At 35.5% G+C, this 13547-nt stretch overlaps 1 protein-coding gene across 3 annotated transcripts in view; it reads right to left on the bottom strand.

Moving 5' to 3' along the window:
• LOC128155234 (uncharacterized) overlaps positions 1-12897 on the bottom strand; it is a 228681-nt gene extending 215784 nt beyond the window's left edge. For all 3 annotated transcript variants that reach the window (XR_008239583.1, XM_052816843.1, XM_052816844.1), the window contains exon 1: positions 12671-12897. Coding sequence is in view for 2 of the 3 variants with exons in the window: in XM_052816843.1 (XP_052672803.1) it covers positions 12671-12723 (53 nt within the window). In the remaining variant the exon portion in view is untranslated. The remainder of the gene's footprint in view (positions 1-12670) is intronic.
• Between the last annotated feature and the right edge of the window lie 650 nt (positions 12898-13547).

Here is a 13547-nt window from a genome sequence, read left to right as displayed (position 1 = left end):
TGCAACAGACCCAGAAAAAATCAAAGCAGTTGCGGAATGGCCAGTTCCGTCTTATGTGCCTGAGGTCCGCCCCTTTCTAGGATTGTGCAGCTACTATAGGCAATTTATCAGAGACTTTGCTTCAGAAGCAAAACCGTTGCACAGCTTTACAGAGAAAGGGAGCAAGTTTCAATGGACAAAGGAGGCACATGATGCCTTCAAGACACTTTAAAACAGGCTGATTTCTGCACCAATATTATCACTGCCAGACAATATATCTAAACCATTCATACTTGACACAGACGCAAGCAATTGGTCTATAGGCGCAGTGCTTTATCAAGAAATAGATGGAAAGGAGCGTGTGATAGCTTAAGCAAGTTGCACAAAGACAAAAGTCGAAAAACGATATTGTGTGACTCGAAAAGAGTTATTGGCTGTAGTACACTTTATTAAACACTACCACCATTATCTGTATGGCAGACTGTTCCTCCTAAGAACAGACCATATGCATGGACCGCTTAAGTGGTTGCTTAAATTCAAGAACCCAGAGGGCCAGTTGACAAGATGGCTCGAGGTCATTAGCACGTATGACATAACAATTGAGCACGACCTAGGTAAGAAACATGGAAATGCAGACGCGCTTAGTAGGATACCCTGCAATCAAGGTGGATATGTCCCTAATTGGGAAGATTCGCCTCTTCCATCAGTGAAAACTTTGCAAGCATTTCCAAAACTCAATAAAGAGTACTCTGAAGCAAAAAATGGAAATCTACTGGAAGCGCAAGGAGGTAATAAAGATATTCAGCTAGTGCGCCAGTGGGTCAAAATTGGCAAAAGACCAGCATTTTCTGATGTGACACAATATGGTTATGTAGTGAAGTCACTATGGAACCAATTTGAGAGATTGAGCATTCACTTTTCTTAGGACGGCGATGGATTTTGCTTCCTTCAAACCGACAGACATTTCAAGTCATAATACCTGACTCAGAGAGGAGGAATGTACTAAAGATGTGCCAAGATAATAAAACTTCAGGTCAACTTGGCGTTACGAAGACTTTGGCCAGAATTAAACAGAGTATGTATTATTGGCCGGGATTACAACAGGTCTTCCATCAGTACATAGCAAGCTGTGATGCTTGTAGTAGACAAAAGAATCCAATCCTTAAGCGTCTGGCTCCAATGCAGATTCTAGCATCTGGTGTGCCAATGGAAAGATTGGCCTCTGATATTTTGTGTGAATTACCAGAAACAGGCATGAGGAATCATCATATTCTCCTCGTGGCAGATTATTTCACAAAATGGACAGAGGCGTTTGCTCTACCTAATATGGAGGAGAAAATATCGCCCACACAATCATGGAGCAAGTGATAGTAAGATCTGGCGTACCCTCTGTTATCCATTCAGATCAGGGGCACCAGTATGAAAGCAAGCTATTTATGGAGATGTGTCGGTAGTTGAGAATAACAAAAACCAGGACTACCCCCTACCATCCTAAATTGGATGGGATGGTTGAGCACTTCAACTGAACGTCGATATCAATGTTGAGCACTTATGTTCAAGAAAATCAAAAGGATTGGGACTTGCATCTTCCATATATCCTTATGGCATACCACTCAACAGTACATGAGAGTACCAACTTTTCTCCAAATATGCTAATGCATGGAAGAGAGCCAACAACACCTCTAGATCTAATGTTTGAAATGCCAACAGAGATGAAAGACCTTCCAGGGCATCAATGGGTCTGGGTTTTGCGCGAGCGCTTAGAAAAGCGCATGCAGTTGTAAGAGAACATATGCCAGGTGAGATGCTTCGACAGAAAAAGTATCATAATACTAAGGTGTCTTCGTCTTCATTCGAGACGGGAGATTTGGTTTATGTATACTTTCAGATAAGGATGAGTGGATGCTTTCCAAAGGTAACATTTTTTGGAAGGGGGCCTTTCGAATACAGAATAAACTGTCTGATGTTCTTTACATGGTTACATGCGGCTCTCGCGGGAAGAACACAGTAATACATTGTGATAAAATGAGAAGATGTCAACCTCAGATCCTTCAGGGAGAAACTGAGGAAGATCTGGTGAAGAGAGAGGATGATTAGATTGTTGACGAGCAATCTCAAGACAATGTTCTTATTGATGAGGGTCCTTGCACATTAAAAGAAGAAATTGGCGCATGCAAAAATAGTAGTCCACAGCATACTAAAAACTTACTAAAATGGCTGCAGGACTATGAAGTTGATTACAGAGCTTAGAGCTTTAAAATTTCATAGTAGATATGTGTAAATGCTCGTCCATTTGAGTTTTTGAAATTAGAGTAGTTGTAGCAGGCTTGTTTTCTTTTCGTAGATAATGGTAAATACAACTAGATGCTGTCATTAGACAGTAATACCCGCACCAAGTGTTTGCCCCTAAATAACACTGTTTTGTACCAGTTTAATTAAAAATGAAGGCCATGCACATGCAAACTCCGGTAATACATTTAAAAATTATAATTTTCATAACTGAAGGATGAGATCCCTTCCCATATGATAATACACATGAGTTGGGGTTGAACTGTTTGCAGTGAATTTTCAGTTAATCAGTAACCTTAACATTTCATGTCATAGAAAGTATAACAGTCTATATAATTATTACAAACAAAATTAAAAATTAAATTATGCCCCCTCCCCGTGGCGGTTGCCGGTTTTAGATTTGCTTCTGTGTGCATACATATGTACATCATCGTGTGCACAGATTTAGAGAAGGGGTGGGAGTGAGGGGTCCAGAACCCCCCCCCCCCCCCCCCCCATGAAAATTCATTTATATCAATAGTAAAATTACCTTACCAAAAATACACCTTGGACCCCAATGCTCTTCCAGACATGTAAAGGCTCTAACCCACTGCACTTCAATGTTAGGTAACATTATTTGGGGGGGGGGGGGGGGGGGGGGTGTAAATATTTAATTAATATATAATATACTTTATTGTTTATCTCAATAGGAAGTAATACATAACAATATGTAGGTGTCCTGCACGACCTTAAAGCTTTTATTTACCTAATAAAATGGTGCAAGTGGATTTGAAGAATAGGTCATAAAACTACATGCATGTTACAAATAACTGATCTTTGTCTGAAGTTACGTACACAACACAGGTCTGAAGGTATCATTGGCGGGTACTAGTTTTACCCAGCTCTTCGATTAGATGGGTTCGCATGTATACATACATGTCTGTGTTTTCCAAATGCAGAAAAGGATTAGTTAAGATCAGCTATAGGAATTCATTATTGTGTTTTAATTGGATTATCATTATGATGTTGACCAATATAGGTAAGCATAATACATGTAGTAGCAGTAGCACAATATAATGAGATGCCAGCATACATAAGTTCTACTTTCACTCTCTAAATGTGATCTCCTTTTGACAGCATACTGTATCATCATCTTTTAATATTTAAATAAGCTTATCATCGTTACCTATCCTATCTCATTTGTAAAGTTTCTGTCATTTTAGTTGCAAAAGTTATTTTTTTCATTTGTCAGACTTGCACTATTGAGTTGACCCCATCTTGACCCTGTATAAACAATAGGGCCGGTTTATATTTGAGTTTGTTTGGGAATGGGGGTTCCAAGTCATATATTTGACAATTTTTTAATGTAATTTAAAATAAGACTAAGCCACACTACAGTCATGAACATGAATAGTATAGAACAAAACACAAACTAATACATGTATTATAATATACATAGGAAGTATTACAAAACATAGATGATTGATCTATATCTGGGTTCTTAAATTGAATCATATATCATGTACATATTACATTATTGTTTCTTTGTTCAAGGCATTTCAGATGGTTTGTAGGTCATGATCCCAATTGCTCTTCCTGAAATTATCAAATATCATAAAAACCATTGAGATCCCCACCTTAATCCAAAGATATTATTCCTCCTTAGGTCATGGCACATCAGAACGAATGTTCGAATATTCGCGAATGAATAGTAAATTTCTAATATTCGAATGTATATTTAGCATTCGAATATTCGATCACATGTCTAACACCCATATTATGCATTGTAAACTAAGCTGCATCGTGTTATTTCGTTACAATGGAAAGGAGAAGCTGACAAATTTTACTTTGAATGAAAGAAAAGACAAGCCATCTATGACTGCCATGCTTGGTAGAATCTATCACTTAACCCAATAATAGACTCTTCTGCCATGCTTGGGGTACCGCATGCTTGTTTACCTTGAAAGTAAAAGCATGATTTCATCGAACGGAGACAAACATTCTGGATTTATCAATTCATAACAGACGCTGAAGAAATAATTTGCTTAAATGTTTGAACGAGTGTGAGCTACGGAGAGTTAATATCGAAAGGTACATTGAAAGTTTTTTTTTAAAAGATACCTTGATATAATTTTTTTTTCTTCAAATAAACAGAACATTTCCGGAACTATGAGCGTTATCAGTTTTCTTTTTGATACTATATTAAACATGGCGGAAATATTTGGACTGACTTACGAAGTTACGTATCCGACGGTATCGGTCTCACACAGAAGTCAGGACTGTAGTATATTATTAAAGAAGTAATCAATCTTTTGATTCTATTTAACACAGGGCTAAAAACCATCTTTAAGCAAGTCCTTAAAGGTGGCTTAAAGGTGACTTAAAGGAGCTTAAAGGCTAAACAACCTTTAAGCCGCCTTTAAGTAACCTTTAAGCAAGTGCTTATAGGTCCTTAATGTCCAAACTTCTTTAAGCCACCTTTAAGCATCTTTAAGTGGCATTTACGCTCTCTTTACACTGCCTTTACACTGTCTTTAAGTGGCCTTTAAGTCAATATTGATCAAGCTGAACAATAAAAACATATATTAAATGCAAAAGCTCTTTTATAGAGATGGGAGGGGGTCATCCGAGTGATAATATAATTTCCAAGGAAGGGGGGGGGGTGTTCCAGGCGGTTTTAATCGTCGCTCAATTAAACACAGATCGCTATCATCAGCACCGCTCCGATGGACACAGATTGCCGTTATAAAATTCTTTATAATTGTTTGGGGGTTTCAAAATTATTGTAGGGATGAGCGCAGTCTCTGTATCTTAATATGTGCATAAAACTAATTAAAGTATGTTTGTTTCCTATTATAAATTAATCGGTGAAAAAAATCTCTCTCTCTCTCTCTCTCTCTCTCTCTCTCTGTTCCTCCGGTTATAAAACAAAATAAAGATAATGAACCAAAAATGCATGATTTGATTTGATAATCAGTTTAAGGTTTGTATTTTTTTTTTCAATTTTCAGTATTTCTAACTCTAGATCTGCTAGATACATGTTAAAGATGAAAAGACTCTCAACTGCCTTTGTTATATCAGGCAGGATATTACTGCTTTGTTTGTCTAGACATAGTTTTGTTCGTTTGTGTATATCTAATTAGAGTCTATTGTTTGTCCAACTTAAGAAAACCCCTGGAACTAACACAGAATATACAAGATATACACAACAGTTGTGTCGTGTGCCCAGGTGCATGTTTGTGTATATCTAATTAAAGTCTATTGTTTGTCCAACTTAAGAAAACCCCTGGAACTAACACAGAATATACACGATATACACAACAGGTGTGTCGTGTGCCCAGGTGCACGTCAGGGTTTCTAAAGGCGTTGAATCTTAGTATGTACGAGTATACGATAAGTCTAGTGAATAAAAGTTAATTTACATTTGTAATTCATTTTCAAAGTATTATTTCCTAGCTCTGGGTTTCAAAGATTTCTACAAATTAACGATACATGTATGTAAGAGTAAAATCTTGAGGCTAATTAATTAATGTACCGGTGATCATAAATAGGGGTTGATTATTTAAATATATGTATAAGGGTAAATATGTCAAATATACCCGGCCTGGCACATCATACAATTGTATGTACCGGTACAAGTCATTTGCAATTGCCACATGCAGTAAATACGTCACCGGTAATTGGTAATTTTGTTTGTTATAGAATTGATAGTTTAAAAATCATTTACATACAATTACATGTAAATATTTAAACATATTGGATCGGCGCCGCGATCATGAAAACTGGGAAATTGTGAGAAATTGAACAAATACCCTAATAGTATCAATGCATTTAATAAAAGAAATGATTTCATTTTCTTTCTTACATTTTTTTAGCTATAAATTAGATGAACGTATATCTACTCGGTTTAAATTTATTAACTAAGAAAGCCTACTATTGTGAACCTAACGGTCCATTCAATATATTTTTGTTCACTGAAGACCAAGTTCCGTATTTCATTCTAAATACACGCATGCATGTAATTTATAAATTAGATATAATTGATTGTTACAAACTGAATGGTTTGTCAAAATCTTTTCAAGTAAACACATTCAATACAGTGATTCAATATCCGCTGATATATAGGATATAAAAACGCTCATATATATGTAAGTTGCCGTGGCGCAGAGGAAGTGTGGTGATGCTAGTAAACTAAGGGTCCCGGGTTGAATTCTCGCCGTGGCCGGTTTTTCTTTTGTGTTTTTTTTTTCATTTTTCTTTCTAGAACAAAAACCGTTTTAATACCTTTTCTTTCATAAAGTTAATACATTTTGTTGGAAATTAAGCACAATATTGAATTCAAATTTTTTTAATGGCTTAAAGGTGGCTTAAAGGTAGCTTAAAGGTGGCTTAAAGGTGGCTTAAAGAAGTTTGGACATTAAGGACCTATAAGTTGTCCTTAAAGGTGGCTTAAAGGTGGTTTAAAGATAGTCTTTAAGCTGCCTTTAAGCCATCTTTACGCTTTCTTTAAGCCATCTTTAAGCAACACATATAGCTTAAAGGTAGCTTAAAGGTGGTTTAAAGATCGTCTTTAAGCTACCTTTAAGCATCTTTAAGCTATCTTTAAGGAGAACTTAAAGATGGTCATTCATCCTGTGTAAAGGAAATTTTTAAAAAAATATCAGTATATTATTATTTGCTTAAAAAATAAATGCACACTCAATTCAATCGATACTTATGCGTTAAGTGTCAACTTCTAACTGACCTGTTTAAGCAGTCTACACATACACCCACTTAGAAATACAAACTTAATACCTTTTCTTTGACATCTACGAATATTCGAATAGGAATCGAATAGCACTCATGAATATTCGAATACTGATTTATGGTATTGTTTCAGCACTAAAGAGGAGTTCTGGGAACCATAATTTTTTTGCAAAAAAACGTCATTTTTTGTTGCCCACTGATCCCCTGAATAAAAAAAAAAATTCTGGAACCTGATCACACTTCAATATGACACCCCCAATCATATTCTAAAAGATCATTTGGCTAATGCAAAAAGAAAATGATGTTTTTGAAACCAGTTTTTTTGTAAAAAAACGTCATTTTTTAGCAATTAATTGACCCCCAGGACAAAATTGAAAATTCCGAAACCTTATTGCGCATCTATAGGATACCCTAAAGCATATTCCAAGAGATGATTTGTCTACTGTTGAAAATGTAGGAGAAGTTCGAGGAAAAAGGTTTTTTGTGAAAAAACGTCATTTTTTACCAATTATTTGACCCCCAGGACTACCAGAGAATTTTTTAAACCTTTTTACAAAACAACATGACACCTCAAATCAAACTCTAAGAGTTCAGATTGCTGGTTTATAAGATGTAAGAGCAGTTTGAGAAAGTAAAACGTGACAGACGTACGGACGGACAGACGGATGGATGGACGGACGGACGGACGGAACAGAGTAACAACAATATATTTGAACTTTCTTTAGAAAGTGCGGGTATAAAAAACAACACCTAGGATGGAAGACCATCGATGTCCAATGTGTAATATCAGGATTGCAAATGAGGGCGAGTGGGAAAAGCATGTGGTGGAATGTGGAAGAAAGCAAAGGCAGAAGAAATTTGAATGCGCCGATTGTGACTATGCCTTGAACTAGAAACATGACATGGGGAGACATCGCCGCACTCGATAAAATAAAACTGTTTCAGTAATGGCTGATAGCGGCACTGATAATTGAGAGCAACTGGACCCAGGGAATATGTCTGATGTATTTGGGAGTACACCACAGCAGCCCCTGGTTGAAGAAGTTGTCCAAAGAAAGCCGACAAGACCGACTCCTGTTTGCGCACCAACAACGAAGTTGAAGGTTTCTCAGGATCTCCTGATGCCACGGGCTCCTTCCCTGTTTTGACACCCGATGACCGCTCCAACAAAACGCTCATCCATTGATGCAGATTTATCTCCAGTGCCTGTATTGTTGTCTCGTGATGCCAATACACAGACACAGCGTCAACTTGTCAATGCCAGTACCCAGACCAATGGGCAATTTGTGGATGAGGGTACGCAGAATGAAGCACACAAACGGCGGAAACTGGATCCAGTGCAGGAGACATATCAAAGAGACGGAAAAACAGTTGTTGAAATTCACGAGGACGAGAATTGATTTTAAAGAAAACTTTTTGGCAATTGTTGACTGAAATCTTTTGAAATCATAATATTTTTGTGATATTAAAACAGCTGCGCTTGAACCATTCATAAATCATTGGCTGATTTGTATTTTGATGGTTTTCTTTTATGACAATGACTTTTTTTTTGCTAATTCTATTTGTTTATAGAGCATACTCTATCAATCATTTGTTGATTTATCAGAATAATTGAAAGTCGTAAATTTAGTCTTTTGTTGTTGTCATTATAATTGTTTTCATGTCCCTTGCGTGATAGTTATTTAAATGAGCCTTTTCCCCATCTGAAAAGGAATTTGTTCAAATTTCTGACAGTTCTAAAGATGTAAGCGGGCATCTTAGGTCTATAAAACTTGGACAGGACAGCTTTCTATCAGAGGGAAATTTATAATGTACTTCTGCTCAGAAGTGAATCCTTTTCACCTATTCTGAATAATTGTAATATATGCCCTAATCATCGTGTAAAGCTCGACGTAAAATGGAAAAGACATATCATTCTAATGTCTAGATTTATCGAGCACAAAGGAGAATAAGTGCCTATTGGATCAGGTTAGTTTCAGAACATTTCACTTTTAAGGTACCTCACTACTTATACATGTACATTTTAAGACACTACGTCACAAGATGGTGATTTATATATTTTGTTAAACTGTTTATATCGTTCGATTCGGTTGTATATCGTTGTAGCTCAGTAGCTAAAGTATTGGGCGTCTGAACAGCAGATCATGAGTTCGAATCTGCCTGGAGCTTTTGTTCATGTTTACTTAACTTCAATTTTTGAAAATGTAATTTTTCATCCGAAATTGAATTTTTTTTGCCTATTTAACTTAAATACTTCTTATCCATTATGATATCTATCATTATCAAGTAATTTTCTGCTGATGTGAGAAAATATTTCAAGGTGTAGTGAGTCACTTTAATTCTTAAAAAAAAAATATGTACTCTCAATATTCCCAGGATCAAATGAGCACACATGAGTATAACTACTTGGTTTCCAGTTTTTTCTACTGATCAAGCGGTATCTAAGCACGTCCAAATGACCCAACCCTGCCACTAAAACTGTGACATTTTGTGACAAAACAATAGTATTTTCCTATGTTTTTCTTTGCTTCGTAGCCAAACCGAAATTTTATATACCGTCATGTTCTTCAAGAAGTACAACTATGAGGCCTGAAAAAGCCATGTGTTTAAGCATAATGGGATATTTTATAGTATGGTGCAATCTGCAGGAACTCTCCTCCTACATACATTTCAGGTTAAATGACATTGTAGTCAAAACATTTGAAATGGGCGGGAACAAATTGACACGGACGTCTGAGAAAACATTGGATTGAAACTGTACATGTAGTTATAGGAAATGTATTTTCAATCCACCTCGGTATTTCTAACTTGCTATATACATGTTATAGTTAAAGCAAATGAAAACATTATATTTAGTATCAGCAAAGTGATTGAAAAAAAACTAGAAAACTGACCAGTCAGGAAGGGCCCCGCTATGACAATTAATATAGAGAAGTGAAAAAAACTTTGAATTCCATCCTCTTTATATTAACAATGATGAAAAATAAATGCCCGGCAGAAGATGTAAAGAACTGGAATATATAGGATCTCGTGATTTGTAGTTGGATATGATTTTCATCCAACAATTAAAGTGTTTTTTCTTGAGCCTTAGTGAGGGGATAAAACACACAAGTTGGATAAAAATCATATTATACTACAAATCATGAGATTCTATTTATCCCATATTTTATACACCGCAATCAATGTTTACACTGTTTATAAAACTCTACATTATTTTTACTTCATTATGCCTAGGCAAATCCCATTGTAAAGTCACAACTGTGGAATATCAAAAAAATATCCAATGAGTCATATCCACGGGATAAAGTGGGTTAACATGGGATGAAATAAAATTTGCTAAAAAAACAAAGAATTGATACCAATGCAATGATACCTAGGCTTTGCCTCTATTCAATAAAACTATCATAAATCATTGTGTACGGTATTTTAACCAAAAAAAATATGAATATTATATTTCAAATCCATATTTCAAAGAATGTACACAATACTACACATCATTCAAAATTGACCTTAACTTCAAAACAAAGTTCATTTGCAGACACAGGCAGTGCAGTAATTAATCTCAATGTGACAGATAAAGATAAAGCTTAGGATTTTCTTCCTGTGGAAGGTTAATTAATCCCAAAGGACAAATATTGCACAGCCTTCCATGTATACAATGGTAACATTCTCAGCAGTTATCTCTCTTTGCCCATTCATTCTCAGCAGTTATCTCTCTTTGCCCATTCTTCTTATGCATAGTTAGGAATCTACCCCACCACCCCAGCTCCAAACCAGAAGACATAGAGAACCAAACTTAGCATCAAAATATGTATTTCTGCCTACTGAACTACCATACCAAATTTGAACTTGATTGGGCAACCATAAAAAAAGTTATTAGAAAAAAACAGGAAATTTGTGGACGGAAGAGTGACAGACGGACGGACGGACAGAAGGATGGACGGACAGAGTGATTACTATAGGGCACCCGCAAATCCTTGCGGGGCCCTAATTATTTCACCAAATAAGTATATATTCAGCAAATATAATACGCAAGGCAAGGCATTGTCCGATGACTTCAGAGAATCAGTCGTCACAAGTCTGAAATCAAGTGGGGCCATAGTTGAAACGGGGTTTATTCACAGAGAACAATCAAAGTTCCAATTTATAAGATTAAAATTATATCCAATTATAATAGAATATATAAAATGTTTCATATAAGAAGTCATCGGACAATGCTTTGCCCTGCGTATAATATATCCGAATTGGTATCTTTTCACATTTGCTGAATATTTGTTAGAAATGCCGAGGTGGATTGAAAATACATTTCCTATAACTACAGTTTCGATCCAATGTTTTCTCAGACGTCCGTGTCAATTTGTTCCCACCCATTTCAAATGTTTTGACTGTAACAAGTGAAACTGATGAAAGCTGTATATTTCCAATCTTGCCAGTTAATGTTCTGCAGTCTTAAGAGAAAATGAATAGCAATCATCTTTTCGTTTCCCCTAACACTTGTAATTGTAGTATTTTGGAAACATTAGAGGTTTGAGACATGTTTTACATGTACATTTTCATGCATACTCTTTCAAGAACGAAAGTTTCTTGAAAGCAACTCGAGGTGATCCAACTTTTTGGATTAAGTTACTGTAATATTAATATATATTCATATATTTACATCTACCAAGTATTATTCCCTCTACTTTTTCTTAAAACTTTAGTTAACTCATAGCTCTATAGAAACAACCAGACTGAAATCTATAAGGCCCGTTTATCGATTGGTCGAAATCTACAGCGGCTGAAATTGACAAGAAAGTGTCAGGACTGAAATTGACACACGTACCCTGTTTATCGATTGGTCTTAACCTACAGCAACTTAAGAAAAATCACGGACTGCATGAAATAGTCATGATGATGTCAGACTCTCAGTCTCATAGGAGACGATTTGGCTGTTACTTTTAGCTAACGTACTTATGAAAATGAACAGTAATTTAGTTTTGTTATTAATTTGTTAAAAGTGAGATGTTAAAATAAACAATCAACTGCTTTCTTTGATCAGGTTGGGACCAATCTCCCGTTTGGGATGTAATAGCCCATTTGGGATATAATAGCCCAAATGAGATATAAATTTAAAGTGCAAAAAATAATTTTAAAATTGTTGATATAAATCCGCATTTATGTGAATCAAATGCAACAACTTTTTGTTAAGAAGTTTTTCTATATGTATGTAGTTTGTAAGATTGATCCCCAAGAAGTTTTGGATATACTGAGGGATCAATCTCCATGATAGTACAGCTACAGAAAAAGTTGTTTACCAAAAGTTGTTGCATTTCATCTATTCTAATGCGGATTTATATCAAAAATTTCAAAAATTTTTATTTTTTGCACTTTAAAATTATATCCCATTTGGGCTGTTATATCCCAAACGGACTATTATATCCCATTTGGGAGATTGATCCCAACCTGTTGATGATTCATGCGGATTATGAAGGTATAGCGATCATTGCAGCAAAAAACATAACCTGCTAACGTGGGATATGTATTTTTTTTTTAAATGTCGCTACCTTCATATCCCATATGAATTACCAAAGAAAGCATCTTACAGTTTAAATAAATACCGGCATGTGATAAATTTCATAAAATGTACGTATTTCGACGATATATGTAACCATAACAAAAACAAACAAATTGTCAATACCTGTCTTTGTGGTTCTGCCAAAACACCTTCCGTTCATTTGCAGACAGGGACATTTTCCTTATTTTATGATATTCTAAAATACACCACAATCTTTATATTGTCTTTGAAAAAACATGAAAAGAGAGTAACAAGTGTGGCTAAATTGGGTACTGATCGTAAAAGCCGGGCCGCAGCAGGAATCTCGATGGGGTTGGTGTAAATGTTTTGTCTCCGGATAGGTGTAAAAGTAGTATCATGACTATGAAGGTGGGACTGTTCGCCCCAAAAGATCTTTAGCTCCAAGACATTTCGCCTCCGAGATGTTTCGCGCCGTACAGCAAATTGATATTAATTTAGGCCTTTATCAATCATTAATGTTTGTATTTTGTATTGTTTATTTTATAATTATTTCATTATGTATCAACTATACATTTCATAATTAGAACCGTATCATATTAATTCTATGTTTCTTCGATATATTGTAAACAAAATGGTAAATGCTGCAACTTCCAAAATATCAAGTCTATGTACGGATAGCCTAAGATTATTTTGAATGCAAAATTGATACGTACGTTTCCTGCTTTAGCTTGACATGGAGAGTCTATCACCTTATAATAATTATACAGAAAACTAAAGTAGACACTTATACTGATTGCTATAAATAAACATTCATTTATGTCGTTAATATTATGCAGCTACATTAATTTTCATTTCGTATGAACAGTCTTTATTTTTGGTGCTACTTAAAAAGTACTTATATTAATTTACGGTTCACTTGAGTGTAAGATATAATTTTTTTTAAATAATTAAACAGACTATTTTGTCGTACGTACCTGTCATGATGTCTTGTTTCTCTGGCGATTTTGTAAATCTGATATGGGGTAGTACTTAACTATTG

Source organism: Crassostrea angulata, chromosome 7 (genome assembly GCF_025612915.1).
Source record: "Crassostrea angulata isolate pt1a10 chromosome 7, ASM2561291v2, whole genome shotgun sequence".
Lineage (NCBI taxonomy): Eukaryota > Metazoa > Mollusca > Bivalvia > Ostreida > Ostreidae > Magallana > Magallana angulata.
This window is presented reverse-complemented; position numbering and strand designations above follow the sequence as displayed.